At 43.3% G+C, this 18,639-nt stretch overlaps 1 protein-coding gene across 2 annotated transcripts in view; it reads right to left on the bottom strand.

Annotated features, from left to right (window-relative positions):
- Positions 1-7,341: 7,341 nt before the first annotated feature.
- CPNE9 (copine family member 9) overlaps positions 7,342-18,639 on the bottom strand; it is a 136,472-nt gene continuing 125,174 nt past the window's right edge. For both annotated transcript variants that reach the window (XM_075287511.1, XM_075287512.1), the window contains 5 exons: positions 17,284-17,411; positions 16,531-16,633; positions 14,860-14,917; positions 9,622-9,695; positions 7,342-8,029 (listed from right to left, as the gene is read on the bottom strand). In XM_075287511.1, the coding sequence (XP_075143612.1) occupies positions 7,847-8,029; positions 9,622-9,695; positions 14,860-14,917; positions 16,531-16,633; positions 17,284-17,411 (546 nt within the window). In that variant the 3' untranslated portion in view covers positions 7,342-7,846. The remainder of the gene's footprint in view (positions 8,030-9,621; positions 9,696-14,859; positions 14,918-16,530; positions 16,634-17,283; positions 17,412-18,639) is intronic.

Here is an 18,639-nt window from a genome sequence, read left to right as displayed (position 1 = left end):
CAGTATTACAGCTGTAGGATTTACAGGTCCCTTCTCTATCCGGGCCCAGATTGCCATGAAGACTTGTACATAAGATGTCTGTGTATACAAATGTCCCATCATTCCTATCCCTCATTGCTGCTCCACATTGCACAGAATCCCCCCTTGACTACATGCCGCTGACCAACTGCTGGGTCCATTTTCTCCTTTCTGGCAGAGGAAGGCTGTGTAACATAAATCTTCTCCCTTCAGTGCACCAGAGGGGAATACATTTATACTGCACAGACTGGCGGCCATTATAGGGAATCAGAAAAGAAATCAAAGCAGTTTAACCAGCCCTGGTGTGTTGAGGACAACTTGTGGGCCTCCTTGGCTTTAGGGTCTTTGTAGCTGTGACCACTGCGAACCCTGGTTATACCAGTGCCCCCATAACACTGTCAGCCATAGTGCCCCCATACCACATCCAGTCACCATGTACTGATGACATAGCCAGCCACATGCCTCCATAACAAAGCAGGTCAGGACTCTTAAGATCTCAGATTCAACGACCGTGCCCATCACAATGCTAGACACAGTGCACCCATAATGATACCACATTCCCCTGATATCAGATCCTGCTCCAGTGCCCCCACAACAACCAGTCACAGTTGTCCCATAATGATACCCACATTGCTATTAAAACAGCACAATCTCTAGTGCCCCCACAATAGATTAGTGTAAGTTACAGTGTCCCCATAATGGCACCCACACTGCAATAGGTACCCACAAAGCCCCCACAATATGCTCAAATAAGTGTGCAAGACTCAGTGACCCCAGAACGGATCCAGACACAGCATTACAATAGTAATAACCGCTTTGCCTTTATAACCAGGCCTACCACAGTGTCCCCATAAAAGTTTTGGCTCTGATGTTCACATGATAGTCTGTCCCCCATAATATAATATGCAGCTGTAGTGCCCCCATATCAGTGCTAAATGCAGTGCCCATATAATAACAGTGACAATGCCCTCATACCAGTGCCAGCCATTGTGCCCCTATAGACTCCCTGGTTCTCAGATGCAGAGAGAATTCCCTGAGTAAGACGCGACCACTATTAGGTCAATAGGAACTAAAATTCATGAGGTTTTACCTAACTGCAGAATGTCCTTTAATCCGCCCGATTCTCCTCCTTTTAGTTTTCGTGTCGCTCTTTGTTCCCGGGTAATTATTCTACTATTTTCAAAAATTGCAGGAATTAGGTGTGAATAGGTCCATTGTGTCTGTCTTCTTGCATTGTGTAGTCTGCAGGTGGCGCTGTTGCTCCAGAGAATGTGCTGCTGTCAGTGGGGAATCATCCGGCGCCTCTTATCAAAGTAACTACAGAGAGGTCCAGAGTCTGCAATGTGAGTTCACTACCAGTCCGTGTATACAGATGGGATCCTTACATTCCCAGTATATGATATATAAGATTATGTGTATACTTAGTATCGATGCTTGTATAACATCTACCATGCACAATATACACCTGGCGGAGCCTGCAGGGTCATTGTCTGGCAACTTTCTGTGGTCTGGTACTTGTCAGGATGGAACCCAGTCATAATGTCCTTATTGTGGTCGGGTTATCTTCTCATACATGTAGTATCCTCCTGATAACCAGCCATGATGTCCTTATTGTGGTCAGATTATCTTCTCATACATGTAGTGTCCTCCTGATAACCAGCCATGATGTCCTTATTGTGGTCAGGTTATCTTCTCATACATGTGGTGTCCTCCTGATAACCAGCCATGATGTCCTTATTGTGGTCAGGTTATCTTCTCATACATGTAGTGTCCCCTCCTGATAACCAGCCATGATGTCCTTATTGTGGTCGGGTTATCTTCTCATACATGTAGTGTCCTCCTGATAACCAGCCATGATGTCCTTATTGTGGTCAGGTTATCTTCTCATACATGTGGTGTCCTCCTGATAACCAGCCATGATGTCCTTATTGTGGTCAGGTTATCTTCTCATACATGTAGTGTCCTCCTGATAACCAGCTATGATGTCCTTATTGTGGTCGAGTTATCTTCTCATACATGTAGTGTCCTCCTGATAACCAGCCATGATGTCCTTATTGTGGTCGGGTTATCTTCTCATACATGTAGTGTCCTCCTGATAACCAGCCATGATGTCCTTATTGTGGTCGGGTTATCTCCTCATACATGTAGTGTCCTCCTGATAACCAGCCATGATGTCCTTATTGTGGTCGGGTTATCTTCTCATACATGTAGTGTCCTCCTGATAACCAGCCATGATGTCCTTATTGTGTCCGGGTTATCTTCTCATACATGTAGTGTCCTCCTGATAACCAGCCATGATGTCCTTATTGTGGTCGAGTTATCTTCTCATACATGTAGGGTCCTCCTGATAACCAGCCATGGTGTCCTTATTGTGGTCGGGTTATCTTCTCATACATGTAGTGTCCTCCTGATAACCAGCCATGATGTCCTTATTGTGGTCAGGTTATCTTCTCATACATGTAGTGTCCTCCTGATAACCAGCCATGATGTCCTTATTGTGGTCAGGTTATCTTCTCATACATGTAGTGTCCTCCTGACTACAATAAGGACATCACATCTGGGTTTCTGACCAGTCCCAGACCATATAAAGTTCCTGCAATCATGGTCATATCCATTGCTAACCATTGGATGTCACCACTAAGATAATTAGAGGAAATCTATAAAAGTGCAAAATTTGTAATTATTTACATTTGCAACAATGTTTAACTTTTCATTGTCTACAAATTTGAATCCATTTATGTTCATGGGAAAATCCCTTAAAGGTTTTGTGTCCCTTTAATTTGGCGCATGTGCAATAAAATTTATGAAAAATCTGCCATTAGACATCAAATATTATACTAATGTCCTTTCCTTATTTCCATCTCCTTGGAATGTGACTCTTCCGCTATCGCTCCTCGCAGTCACTTTGTTGCCTGACTTGTGCACACAGTCGCGGCTCTCCTCCTGATGTTCTCCTTCATCTGATGGCGCCGTCCTCGGAGGACTCTCCCGTCCGCGCACGCACAACATTCACTTTGAAAACAGATTTCTCCCTGGAGTTAATTATTTAAATGATTTCCTCCAAGCAAATAGAGTAGGTGGCGGCAGGTTGTATATCCGTATACAATGCACAATGGCGCTGAATCACTCGCCGCACATCATTACCTCTCAAAATAGATGTTTCTCGCTCTGTTAGACATGTGTTTCCCACAGAATTATCCTTCACTTTATTAGAATTTGATGATTATTTTATTATAGGACAAAATATAGCGTCCGTGCGCCATTTGCACAAGGATCTAGGGCTCGTGTATGTTATTGGCTCCATACACGCTTGTAGTAGTCCAACAGACTCATGGTATGGGGCTGCACTGTACCCCCATATGTCCCTAATGTCATACACAGGCATATAAAGATTCTTTATTGCACCTTAGAGAAGCAGTATATGGCGGCACATGGTGCGGCTCCATGCAGGTGGTGATGTTGGTTATACTCGTGCAGTATTAAGTTGCATATGCAGCAAATCCCATAACTTAAAGGGTCTTTCTGGGCCTATAATATTGATTGGGTCCCATCTAGACATGATCTTTTGGCTGGAAGATACAATGTATCAAAATGTTAGCCAAGAACCTCAATTTCCAGTCCTTTTATGTATAGTCCATATTAGCAGTGATGTTGGTGCTAGCAGAGACTAGTTTTTGTGGTCACTATGTCATTATGACATCACAATAAGTCAGTGGCCCCCAACCAGTAGCTCGCTAACCACTGGGGACTCACAAAGGCTACTGTGTGGCTCAGTTATGGCTCTGAGCACTGGTTACAATAAGACACAAATATATTGGGCCTTGTCCATGTTGGAAAACATCTCCAATGGACACCTGAGTATCAGAACAGGATCATGGAGCAATGGAAGAAGGAGCCTGCTCTGATGTATTGTGTTTTCTATGATGTCCTATAGACAACTGGGTGTGTGTGTGTCACCTACCTGGAGATTGATGGGATTGGGTATTAATGCTGTAGACAATGGAGACAATGTTTCCGCACCATGATCATGTTTTGGGAAAATTCTAAGCAAGTCTTGTATAGATGTGTGTTGTGTTGTTTTCTTATAGATTGTTACTGTTGTGCAGTGAGAGTCACATAGAGTCACACACATGACATTTCCCTTTATTGGGTATTTGGCATCAGTGAGGCATTAGGTTTGGAAGAAGACGACCTTGCAGGCCATTGATCCTCGCCATGATAAGCATCGGTAGCCATGTCATTCTTTACAGTGGATTATTGACAGGGTTAATCTTTATTGCTATTGTTTGGAAATGAGTCCAATGCTCCGCTGCTGTTCGGACAATGCCTTCTTGTGTGTGTATCCCAATGACATAAGAGGATCTTGGGAGTTGTCTTGGTGTATGAGCAAAGTAGACTTTAATGGACGACTAAGACATCAGTGGAAAACCAACAACATTAATAGATGATCCAATGGACAGCCAACGACCAATTATGCCAATAACTTCAGTGGACAACCATTGACACCAGTCGGAAACCACTAGCACCACCAATGATATCAGTGGTTGATCAATGGCGTTTATTAATGACCAATTATTTCAATACAGAACAAATAACATTGATAAGGTAATTTGTAAAGCATATAGGATTACACACACGATCCCACTTCTTTGGTAGTTCTTTTGCTGATCGCTTTATAATACGTCCCAGATATTCTTGAATGTAGGTTTCCATTCTGCACACGGCATTGAATATTTTGAGCTACAATTCTTTGTCTGACCAGGATGCTTTGCACTCAGCGCTATTTATGTACCATGTATTATGGCAATTCTGATTGGAAGCGATGCCCTAAAGGCACCATTCCCATTGTATGCAACCTGAAGCCTGTTATTATAAAATAAACCGCTTAGAAGACTTTACACATGCTACATAGTCTTATGTACATCGTCTTCCCATATCATCACTGGAAAACCAAAAGCATCAGTGGATGACCAATGACCTCAATGGGTAATGAATGGCACCAATGGGCAACCAATGACATCAGTGGGCAACTAGTGGTGTCAAAACAATTAGTCCTTCTCATTAGTGGACAACCAATGCACAACCAGTGACATCAATGGATGACAGACAACATCAATGAGCATCAATAGAATCAACAGAAGATCAATAACATCAATGAATGACAAGTGACCGCCAATGGATGATGGCATCAATGGATGACCACGTCAATGGGAAATCAATGGTCAGTGGACGACCGATGACATCAGTGGGTAATGAATGGCACCAATGGACAACCAATGACACCAGTTGGTAACTAGTGGTATCAAAACAATTAGTCCTTCTCATTAGTGGACAAAGAGTGACATCAATTCTCAACCAATGACATCAATGGACAATCACTGACATAATGGACAACCAATGACCTAATTAGGCAACTGATTACATCTATCCCCAACCAGAGGTTTCAGTGAATGACACATGACGTCAATGGGCAGTCAGTGGCATCAGTATAGGACCAGTGACATCAATGGACATCTAATAACTTGAACAGACGACCAATAACATCATTAGATCGTAGATTTCCATGTGCACCATGTGTGCAGTTTTACCCTTGAAGACCCCCAGCTGTAAATAGAGTCCTTTGAACTGGACAATCCCTTTAACCACGCCATAGTCTATAAGGTACTGCGTTCATTCTCATCTCCTGGCAATTGTTACCTCCCATGGCTGCCATCTTCTTTCAAAGTGTAAAAATGAAACTTCCAGATGAAGCTGAGAACATCTCGGCGATGTTTTCCTCTCTGTTATTTTCCATTGTGCGGTTATCTGGCCGTATCCCGCGCTCGGCAGATGCATTGTCCCCTCCAGACGCCTGAGTCACATTCTCCAGCGCACGGCGTTTCATCACAACGTCCCGTGGATTTGTCGTCGAGCTGTTGATCTGAAAACACCGTCTCGGTATTATTCAGAACCTGACGGACAGTCTGCCAGTCTCAATGCATTCTAATTAGACAGCAACACATACCGTGTGTGAATACACGCCAATGCCTCCAGCACATAAGAAACCGATTTATTCCCATAGCCCCCCTCCTCTTCGCCAAGCTTTTATTCTGGAAGGTGCGCGTAGAAAGTGAACCGAGAGTTTACGCTACTGGAAAGAATAGTCTTCTTGGCAGGAGATGTGACCAGACAAAAATGGTGTCATTAAAGGGATTCTTCACAGTGAAGGTTTTTGAGCCCTGTGACATGGGATATTTTCCACCATGAAGCCTTGTGTAAATAGCCTAGACTGAAAATATCCTACGTTTTTAGTACACAGCTCCTATGCAGTGCTATGCGTCTCAATGGTAACAGACGACAAGCAAACCCGGTATAAACGAATGCAGTCACAGAGGGGACAGATGGAACAGAGTAGCATATAACTGCGAGATCAGACTACACCGGGGTTGTTATTGTAGTCTGTAGCCGGGAGGCGCATTACATAGGAGATGGTAGTATCAGGTCTATTGGTACTGTAGTGGGATATGAACAATAGCCTGCAAAGCTTTACTACAACACCACACTGATACTGCCCCCTATATGTATATATATATTTTTGCTTATTTATATAGCACCATCATATTCCGCAGCACTTTACAGATATTGTCACTCACTGTCCCACAGGGGGCTCACAATGTACATTCCCTATTTTCGGAGTGTGGAAAGAAACCGGAGTACCCGGAGGAAAACAATGCAAATACGGGGAGAACGTACAAACCGCAGGCGACTCCAACCCAGGTCTAGTCATGACCCAGGAGAGGTGCGGGAATATAATAAACACTTATATTCACCTTCACGTATTTCTCCTGTGCTCCCTCACCGCTTCTGGTGCTTTCTTGGGGTCTTCTGACCTCCTGGGTGATGTCATGGTCCCTGGGGGTCTGCAGAGGCCTGTGACTGGGTCTCAGTGGTCATGTGGGATATGCTGACATCATAGTGCTTTAATAAAAATGTCATTATATCGACGCCCCCCCATGTAACTACTCATTTACAGACCTCCTTGGTCCCCGGAGCTCTTGACATCACCCAGGAGGCTGGAAGACAACCAAAGAGGGGTGGAAGGGAATCCCGGAGAGGTGAAGGAAAGTGAGTATCAGGGTTTATTATGTGCCCGCATCCTCCACCAGACCTCCAATTGTTGTACTCTGGGGTCTGAAGAGTAAAGTATAATGGTGGATCATGGGTGGTCTGGAACATTTGGTTTGAATCTGGTTTGTTCTGCTGATCTCTAATAGGCAGTTTGTCAGGATTCTGGGAAAGTTGAGTGAGTTATGGAACTTGCACACATTGAAATGGGACTTAGGGTTTAGTTTAAAGGTTTATTTGTAGATATCTGGAGACAGATGAGGACTACAGTATACAATTCCTCCGAAAGCACAAATGTACATATTCTGTATACGTTCAATTCTGAAAAAATGTTCTTAAATACTGTACAGCATGACCCAGCTAGCACTGCGTACACTCAAAGTGCAAAAATCTGCGCCCCACCTCCCCCCAACGGCGCATCCGTCACTTGTGTTCTTCATCTTGGCTGGACCACCAGTAGGTTCTGCCGACTCAGTCCAATCTTTGCTATTGCAGGACCAGCGGTAGTAACCCAGGATCAGAAACTCCAGACCGTATTGCATAACCCCTGAAGATCGGGGTGCAGCTAGTTTATGAGAGATGCAATTAGCAGGCGAGTCCCAATAACTAAGTGGATGCTGGGCCGGGGGAAGAGGAGAATGGGAGGTCAAAGCTTTACCCTGTCTCTTTAAAATGGTAGGGGTGCGCCCCCATTCTGAATGGAATGGAACAGCATGGTCGGTGCTCAGATGTGCGAGGGCAGGTTCTGAATGGGTGCGGAAGGCGGCAGCGGACGAGGCTTGATCTCGCGGGACTTCATGTAGGAGAGGAATTGTTCTGGGATCTCGGCTAAAACATCCTTGGCAAGCCGGGCCATGCTGAGAACTTGGTTTCCGGAACGATCCACGTAGTCACGGAATGGAACAAACTACGGAGAATAAAAAAAAAACAAAGTCAGGTCAGGATTTGAAAGATGGAGGAGACCGAGGTCTTTCTGAGAGTCTCAATCCTTTAGGAACCCAGAGAAAAACAAACCATGCTCTACAGCTAATATGCACAACTATACGTTTCAATGGTTACAGACTACAGACAGATCATGTAGTCTGGGCCTGCAGTCTCTTCTTACTCCATTCTCTTGTTGCCTCTACTATTGTCTGGTTTTCTGAGACTTACTAATCGATGACCTATCCTTAGGATCACTTTAAAGGGATCCTATCATTTAAACACTTTTTTTTCTAGTTGACACGAAAGAATAGCCTTAAGAAAGGTTATTTATCTCCTACCTTTATCAGTCGCTCTGGCACGTCGTTCGGTAGAAATACCGGTTCTTACCTGCATGCAAATGAGTTCTTTCGCAGCACTGGGGGCGGGCCCAGCACTCAGTCAGCACTGGGGGCGTCCCCAATGCTGCCAGAGAACTCTCTCCAGCGACGCCTCCATATTCAACAGCAACCGCCTCTTCTTTGTCTTCTTCCGGCTGGGGTCACACTCTGGCGCCTGCGCAGTCTATGAGAACAGGAGCGTACTGTGCATGCATGCGTAAGCGGCCTCCAAAAAAATGCGTCCTGATGGCAGAGCCGACTGCGCAGGCGCCGGAGTGTGACCCAGCCGGAAGAAGACGCAGAAGAGGCGGTTGCTGTTGAAGATGGAGGCTTCGCTGGAGAGAGTTCTCTGGCAGCATTGGGGACGCCCCCAGTGCTATCTGAGCGCTGGGCCTGCCCCAAGTGCTGCGAAAGAACTCATTTGCATACCGGTAAAAAACAGTATTTCTATCGAACGGCGGGCCAGAGGCGACTGATAATGGTAGGAGACAAATAGCCTTTCTTAAGGCTATTCCAACGTGTCAACTAAAAAAAAAATGTTTAAATGATAGGATCCCTTTAAGATGGGCAGTAGGGTTGAGCGACCGGGATCGGCTGGAAAATTATTGGAAATCAGATTTTAAAAACTCAAGATCGGCTCAACCCTAAAAGTGACTTATCCTATAGAGTAACATTGACTAGGTTTGGGCGATCGGGATTGGGAACGATCGGATTCCGTTCAGTGATCAAGCGAATTTCACGATCGGGATCGGGATCGGCTGGAAAATGATCAGAAATCGGATTTTAAAATCGATCCTGAAATCTCAAGATCGGCTCAACCCCAATGGGCAGGGGTCGGACACCCGGTTTCAAGGGACTTCGGGTGAGCGCTGCAGAACCTCAGGACTTGCCCAGCACAGCACCATATATTTGTGTTCTTGATATTGTAGCTCAGCTCATTCACTTGAAAGGGACTAAGCAACGATGAGGCCATGTGACCAATGAACTTGACACAGTTGATCCGTGGGGGTCCCCCCTCAGATCAATGACCTATATTAAGGATAGGTCATCATTTAAAGACTCCCGAACATCCCTTCAAGCAATGAGGGGGGGAAGAGGATGTGGAGTGAGAATAAGGTTTGTACTGTATGTAGTCTGTTATCATGGAGACACATGAATCTATATAGGAACTTTATACACATATCCTATAATACCTCACCTGCACTATATCTCTCTCTGCGAATCGGCCTCTGGAGGAAACGCGGACCTCATCGCCATCCAGTTCTTCCATTGCTGTGGAGACCAACAAGACAAAGGAGTTCACTATTCCGTCATTGTACAATTATACTGGAAGTTGGAGTTTTCCCACAGATTAGGAACCAATGGCTTAAAGTATATACTGTATATACACAATGAAGTGTAGCATAAACATCCGGGCCCCTTTGGAAAAACAGTACCTTAAAGGGCCACTGTCCTCTCATAGTGCCAATGGGCAAGTGGGCCTACAGGTTGGCTTCGACCACCAAAACTATTGAATTGTATCAGTTACTACATATAAATCGATCCAATCACCAGCAACGATGAACCTCGGGGGCGGGGTCACTGTAAATTCTGTTAGCCAATAAGTAGCTTCCATTCAGATGTATAGGGAATATAGCTGGCCTATGACTATAGACCATTGGTAATAATATCACCAATGCCCAGCTGGTGGCCCTGAGGGTTCCCTGTGGCCCTTTATTCCCTGATGTCATCTGATTGGTTCTTAGATTTACTAGTGTAATGTCTACTTACCACAGATGTGTATACAGTGCCCTATGTGTTAACACATTTGTACGGATATTTTTAATATATGATCCAATATGGAATTAAGGTGTAGTGGCCCTTTAAGAAACCGATTTCTCAACCACATAAATACCCGCTAAAAACAGAAAAGAAATTGTAAATCAGCATATGCGAAATAAGACGGGTCATTTCTATAGTAACAGCCTGAAAAGTCTGAAAAACTGCACGGTGGTTACTCCGCTATAGATTTTCTCTCGCAGAGGGAGATCTGCTGCCAGGCGACAATATACTGACTGCAAGCGGCGACGGCGTATAGCTTTCCTCGAAAAATTTAATGTGGACAGGATTTGTTCACAAGTGAGATGTGTGCGAAGTGTGCGGACGGCGATGACAATGGATCATTGTGCTAAGTGCAGTATGGGGCGGTCTAACGTCTTTAACTATTTTTTTATTTCAGGGGTTTTTTTTATGTTTTTCCACATTTTTCTTGCTCTTTTTGAAATGATATTTTTTTGGATTTATTTTCACTTTTTTTTTATAGCCGCCTCTTAACACATTGATTAATATTTCTTCTTTACAAAATACCGCCACTCATTACCCAAATAATACCGCCATGCAATGCCTTAATAACACTTCTATGCGGTATCTAAATATACTGTAATATAATGCTCACTGAATATATCTTTCTTACACAATACTGTCATATTTTACCCAAAATAACAAACAGTATTCAAATATTACTAAAATATAGAGCTCATTTACCGTAATATATCATTCTTACACAATCCTGCCATTCATTACCCAAATAATACCGCCAAGCAATGACTATATAACACCTTCATACAGTATTCAAATAACACTACAATATAGCGCTCACTTGATATAATGCTCTTATTTAATACTGCCCAAATAATACCGCCAAACAATGCCTACGTAACATCTTCATACCGTATCCAAATAACACTACAATATAGAGCTCACTTAATATATTGTTCTTATACAATACTGCTTAAATAGTACTGCCAAACAATGCCTATCTATTTCATACTGTATCCAAATAACACTACCATACAGAACTTACTTAATACATTGTGCTTATACAATACTGCTTAAATAATACCGCCAAACAAATCCTACATCACATCTTCATACAGTATCCAAATTACACTACAATAAAGAGCTCACTTAATATTCTGTTCTTATACAATACTGTCATTCATTACTCAAATAATACCGTCATACAATACCTATATAACATCTTCATACAGTATTCAAATAATACTACAATATAGAGCTCACTTAATTTATTGTACTTATACGATATTGCTCAAGTCATGCCGCCAAACAAGGCCTATATAACATCTTCATACAGTATCCAAATAACATTACCATGTTGAGCTTACTTAATATATCGTTCTTATACAATACTGCCATTCATTACTCAAATATTACCATCATACAATGTCTAAATAGTAAAGGCGTTCATGGTGATGTTTCTGGTGGTTAAGTTTCTGGATAAGTCCCTACTGGCCCAATGCCTTGAAAACACTCTCAGTCACTTCTATCCAGTTTTTGGTAGATACACTAGGAAACGGTGGCCCTAGGCTATTGCCCAGTTTGCCACCCCTAAAGCAATTTGCGAGCATGGGAAAAGTCAGAAACAAGAGGGACTTTTTGGCACCACGTGTACCCCACAAACTTGTGATGTCTCTCCATAAGGGTACATCAAGAAACTTTGGTCTAAAGTACCATGATATGGTAAAGAAAACAGTGTGACCCAGAAAACTATGTGACCCCGGCCCTTCCACTAGGGCGGAGTGAAGCATTGCGGGAACACTTGCATTATTAAGGTCTAATGTCTTAATAAAAGGCTTTTCTTCATAATATAAGATGAAGTGAAATGAATATTGTAGCAGGGTAGGGAGGGAGCAGTCTGCGGGGAGGGGGCGCTCATCCTGCTGTGTACATACATAATGCAGTGTGATGAAGACACATGTGACATAGGCCTAGTCCTCAGCACCGCCGGCTGCGGCCTCTCAATAATGTAAATGTTCCCTTTCCTATGGGAACAATTAATAGAGGAAACAGTAGAGTTGTCCGCGTGTCAGGCCGCACAGATTATAGCGAGCAGAAATTACAGAAATTTCTGCCTTTATTGTAATTTACGTTTTAATTATTTTTTGAAAAAAGGGGCAATTAACACCAAAACGTATGGAAGGGAGCAAGGAGCGGCTGTCATGTGATAGCGTGTCCTGTGTGAGCGGGAGGGGCAGTATGTTATGGCTATACCAGACTTGGTATATCTCCTATCTATCTCTCTCCTATCTATCTATCTATCTATCTATCTATCTATCTATCTATCTATCTATCTCCTATCTATCTCTCTCCTATCTATCTATCTATCTATCTATCTATCTATCTATCTATCTATCTATCTCCTATCTATCTATCTATCTCCTATCTATCTATCTATCTATCTATCTATCTATCTATCTATCTCCTATCTATCTATCTATCTATCTATCTATCTATCTATCTATCTATCTATCCGTCTCATATCTCTCTACTTCCTAGCAGATATTTTCTGTATGATAGCTATAGTGTGTAGTTCTTCCATGTTGGCAGGCTTTTCAATATGTATACTTGTACCCGTATATTTGTGCGCTCCACCAAGTTGTCCTTCACAACCTTTCAAAACCTGTAATTTTCTTGAAATATTTTAGCAGTAATTTATGGTTAGGCAGATTGTAGAATCATGTCAGGATCTCTAATATGTTATTTACCTTGTAATTTGTGAGTGAGCGCCGTGAATCTGGGTCAGTGGCCGATGCTGAATACGCAATTCTGTGGTGACTAATTCAATTTATAAATAAATGATGTCACTGGGCCCGGAATATACTGAGTATACCCTCATATACTGAATATCTATCTCCTATCTATCTATCTATCTATCTATCTATCTATCTATCTCCTATCTATCTATCTATCTATCTATCTATCTATCTATCTATCTCCTATCTATCTATCTATCTATCTATCTCCTATCTATCTATCTATCTATCTATCTATCTATCTATCTATCTATCTCCTATCTATCTATCTATCTATCTATCTATCTATCTATCTATCTATCTATCTCCTATCTATCTATCTATCTATCTATCTATCCTGAATATACACACACATATACTGAATATACCTTCATATACTAAATATACCCTCATATACTGAATATATGTGTGTATATTCATTCTAAATGGCTCAAATCTCCATTTTCTCATATCTCCTGGCATACAGGTGTGCACTCTATTTATGAAGCGGGTGAAGCTAGAGGCATACAGTGTCTACATAATACTGCCATACAGTGTGTTCCTACACGATTCTGCCATAGTTTTTTTTTTAATACTGACAGTCAGTGCTTATATAATACTACCTTGCAGTATCCATACATAATGCTATGTACTCCATATCAATTTAATATTGTTATACAGTGCCCATATAATACTGCTTTCCAGCATCTGTATAATACTGCCATACAGTGTCTATATAGTACTGCCATACAGTGCCAGTGTAATACTCCCATACAGGGTTTATTTAATGCTGCTATATGGTGCCTAAGTACTACTGCCATTTGGTGTTTGATGGGGTAACGTGTCAGTAATAGACATAAGCACTATGTGGCGACTTCATGCTGCTTACTGACTTCTCCATTGCTGTCTCCTAGAACAATCTGGTTTGCTGAGTGTCCTGCACATCCCTTTGCTATAACTTTCCATGTGTCCTCCTCTCCCCCCTGGCCCCTTTGTGTCCTCCTCTCCCCCGGCCCCTTTGTGTCCTCCTCTCCCCCGGCCCCTTTGTGTCCTCCTCTCCCCCGGCCCCTTTGTGTCCTCCTCTCCCCTGGCCCCTTTGTCCTGCTCTTGCTGTAGGCCGGGAGTAACCTGTAGCCGTCAGGCTTGCTGACACTCTCCGGCCGAGCTGACAAATGAGGTTACAGTCGCCCCTTTGATTTTGATGTTAAAATGTTGACCTTAGAATCTCATTCTGATAGGATATGACTTGTAGAGTCGCCTCTGCTGCCCTTGGAGGTGTCATCACCCCGTCCGCTGATGTCTATAAATCTCCTTTGTACTGTAAATGTGATACATTCGGCCGATCCGCTTTCATTACTCTTTATCTGTCGCTTACGCGGCTCCATCTTAATCCTTTTTTCCCATTTTCAAAGCGGAAGGAAAATAGAAAGAAATGTAAAAACTCCTTTCACGACGATCTAATCTGAAATAAACTCCTCGAGACGTCTTCTAAGTAACCGAAAAGTTCAAAAATTCTATGTAAAAAGATTAGCCTTGCAACGGAAGAATTTTTGCAGCACTTGAACATGTTTGGGCAGTTGAATGGCAACTGGCGACACCCTCAGCAGGTGACAACCCCAAGTCCCCGTGGTACTGTGCTACTAGGGGATCAAACATAATACATATCACTCAGATATCACTGTCTGAGCCTATTATAATGACATGAGATAAGCGGAGCCCGTTGGTTGTGCGACGAGGATTTCCCGATCAGGATGATCAGGACGACTTCCCCATAGTGGCTACAAATGTTTCCGTGAGAGGCCAAAGAACAATACAGTCCATTATGGGACAACGTTCCTGACGACCGTGGATACCGGGTAACTTACCGTCAAACTCTGCGGGTCCGACTCCGACTATAATAATCGACAATGGTAATGATGAAGCCTGCAAAAAGGTGGAACGTGTAAGAGAAACCCAAAACCATAGCAAATCTCATTACATCTATTGTGCAATAGGTCTTACCGTTTTGTGTATACAGTTCCAATGGAGAACTATGTGTCTCCATGTTAACAGACAACAAGCAAACTGTGCAGTCTGATCTTAGCCACAATATAGGGGACAGATGCAAAGGAGTTATGACAGTCAGATTAGGCTGTACACAGTTTGGAAACACATAGTTCTGTATAGGAGCTGTGGACACAAAATCATACAGGAAATGATAAATCAAGCTTTATTGTAAAATTGCCGCATCGTCCAATTTAGATGCAATGGAGACAGTACAGAAAAGCTTGTGAATGTGAACACAGGCTTAAAGTGTAGGCCATAAAATTTCCCTTTAAGAAAGGAAAGGCAAGTTTTCAGCTAATAAGTTAAAAAAAACAGGGATGAAGCTAAAGCCCCAGGCCATAATTAGAAAACCCTGAAGTTCTTCTGGTCCACTGACGAGAATAACGAGTCCTTTTATGACGGCTCCCCTTGATGGCGGCGCGCTCGGAGACGGACAGACTGCCAGTACAGTCAGTAAGCTTCTCCCTTCTCGTAAAATCGTCTTTGTAGGCTTCGCTCGGGAACACAGCGCCTCTCCTCTACAAAGCCGCCCCGCTCCCGCTCTACAGGATTATTATTAACCTTCCTCCGTTTTAATTGGAATTAATGTCAACTCTTCATTAAGCCAGATTTTCATCAGCCGCAAGAAAAGGTTTTTTTTTTTTTTCATTTCCGAGCCTACTGGGAGGCCGGCATTGTGTGCGCTGGTTTTCAGATACTAATTGCCATTCTCCACTCCCTCCTACATGGCCCAGAGGAAATCTCGCATTATTCAGCCTCGCTCCTAATTTCTCTGCGATGAGCGCTACCTGCTGCCCCCCACCCCCACCCCCGACCTTCCGTCCGAGGACTCTGGGCCTTCCTTATCACAATGTATCTGTGTAATGAAGCCGTTGGTGCCGCATCACAACATAATCCCAAATGGTCAGACATTTAAAGGCTTAATAATATAGTTATGTGCCATTAAGTAATATATTAGAAGAGGAAACAGCGCCGCTTGTGGCTGTGCCTGGTATTGCAACGCCATTCTAATGAAGGCTAATATACATTTGGTGGGTTAGCAAAAAAGTAAAGGGCGGGTGGAAGGGAGAATGGCTGCAGGATGAGGTTTTATGCAAGGGTTGTTTGTAGTCTGTAACCACAGAGACCTGCCCGTGTGTATAGGAGCTGTATACCCAAAACGATAGGATAGTTTTAATCAATATGTTTAATCAACTGTTTGAGGCTAAGGCCCCACATAACGGCGGTAGCAACGTATCGTGCAGACTTTCTGCTTCCATTAAACTGCTGCCGTTTCCGTAGGTATAATTGACATGCGGCGAATTCCCAAACTGCAACACTTTTGGAAATCGCAGCATGTCCGCAGCGCCTATTTTCCTGCACTGTGGGGATGGAGTTCGGAGCATGACCTATAGGTTCAAAAACACTACAGAGAGACTCCCAATGTCAGGCCCTGCACTAGGCTTAACACAGTACATCAGTAGAATAGCGGTAAATAATACCGTACTCACATTGACAATGGCCTCTTTGGTCTGCGCCATATCAGAGATGACTCCGTCAGTGATGATCAGGAGGACGTAATACTGGGATCCATCCGTCACTTGACCTGCAGCACTTTGTAAGAGCATAAATAAAGATAAGTCCTCTGATCCTACATTTTATCCTTGCTTCTAGTATCTAATACATGGGACTACTATCTATATACTGTATATACTTATCTGTATATACCAATCCTTCTATATATAACTGCATAACATCTATGACAAGGACGGACGGAATAAATAGTAATGGGCACAATCATAATGGCCACCTTGTATGGCCACATTCTTAAGCCTTCACATGTACAAGAACCCTTTAGAACTGACCGTTCTCCAATTTTGACCCATGTTAGAGGTCTGGACAACACTGCTGGGATGGCAGAAAATCTTAAAAGTTAAGTGTAAACCATCAGTAAGCTTGGGGACTAAGAGGTCGGACAGGAGAACAGTGTCCAGCCATACTCCTTCACAGGGTCACCCCCTAAGGAGACTCCAAAGACCCTGCATAGGCAGTGTTAAAACTAAAAATTCTGTCTACCTGCAGCCACCACTAGAGGGAGCTCAGCAGATGGCTGCCATGTGTACAAACAGTACACAGAATGCTCTTGAGTTCCCCCTAGTGGTGGCTGCAGACAGATTATTATCATCTAACTCTGCGACTAGAGAAATATAGGCCCTGAATACTGCAGATCTGTCTTGTCACATGTATAATATGTACTCACTTACCTGGCCACCTGGTTAATAACTGGAGCAAAATTTGTTGGTCCATAAAGCTGAACCGTCCGCAGACTCTTAAAGTAGGCCTCCAGCACGCCCTGGATCCCCACACAATTTGGATTTTCCATGTCGCCATTCTAAAAACAAAGCAATGAAGTCATAGACAAAATTTTTAGATTTTTATTTTAATCCGTCACTTCTAATGGGATCTGTAAGAGTTTTTGGACTGAGCTGCCAGTCTGGTTACTTGTCCATATTGTTATCCTTGCAAGTTTTTTTTTCCCAAAAAAGTCTCAGATAATAGAGTTATTAATATTAATGGGGATTTCAATAAATCTGACGTGTGTGAATAGAACGTAAGAAAAACCTTCTCAGAAATTGAAGGCTGAAGCTTGTCTTTGCTGCGAGCACTGACCCGGATCTGCCCTTGAATTAATCCCATTTAATGGAGCAAATCTATAGGTGGCCACTAGAGATGAGCGAGGAGTGAAATATTCGAGATTCGTTTCGAGTAGAGCCTTCATATTCGACTACTCGATCCAATATCGAATCCTATTACAGTCTATGGGAAAAAAATGCTCATTTCAGGGGAAACCACTATTCGACTAAAGGAGAGTCACCAAGTCCTCGAGTAGCAGGAGGAGAGTGTTTAGGAGGAGCGAAGTGCAGTTAAAGCGCACGGACCCCATTATAGTCTATAGTCTATCTGGGCGCTTTAACTCCACAGCAAGTGTAGCTGTGCTGATATTCCGTTCGGGGGGGGGGGGGGGGGTCCTCCTGCGAACTCCTTCTGGACAGGAGGCAAGTGCTAATGTGAACCGGCCCTTACTCGTCCTGCATAACCAGCATTGATTGGTCGAATGCTATACACTGTATAGCATTCGGCAAATCAACGCTGGTTCTGCAGCAGGCTCGTCCTTGCTAGTCGGGAGAGCTGGCAGCTTGCATTTATGGAATGCATTGACCAGCGTTGATTGGCCAGTGTACAGAATTCGGCCAATCAGCGCTGGTTCTGCCGGGGGCTCGTCTGTGAGGAGGCGGAGTCTAAGATCAGACCACAGCAGTCTCCATTGTGGTCCGATCTTAGACTCCGCCTCCTCACAGACGAGCCCCCGGCAGAACCAGCGTTGATTGGCCGAATGCTATACAGTGTATCAACGCTGGCTCTGAATTTAATCTTTACTGCGAATAGCGATAGTATTCGGACGAGTATTTAGAATACCTACTCGATCGAATACTACTCGCTCATCTCTAGTGGCTACCCATCTATGCAAAAACCACCTGAAGAGCTGACATGTTAATTCTTTTTATTTCCCTGGCAAGTGCATTTCAAACCATGTGCAGGAAAGTCTGCCTGGTATGAAC

The sequence above is a fragment of the Leptodactylus fuscus genome, chromosome 9 (assembly GCF_031893055.1).
Source record: "Leptodactylus fuscus isolate aLepFus1 chromosome 9, aLepFus1.hap2, whole genome shotgun sequence".
NCBI lineage: Eukaryota > Metazoa > Chordata > Amphibia > Anura > Leptodactylidae > Leptodactylus > Leptodactylus fuscus.
The sequence above is the reverse complement of the archived record's forward strand: the minus strand, read 5'-3'. Positions and strand labels throughout refer to the sequence as shown.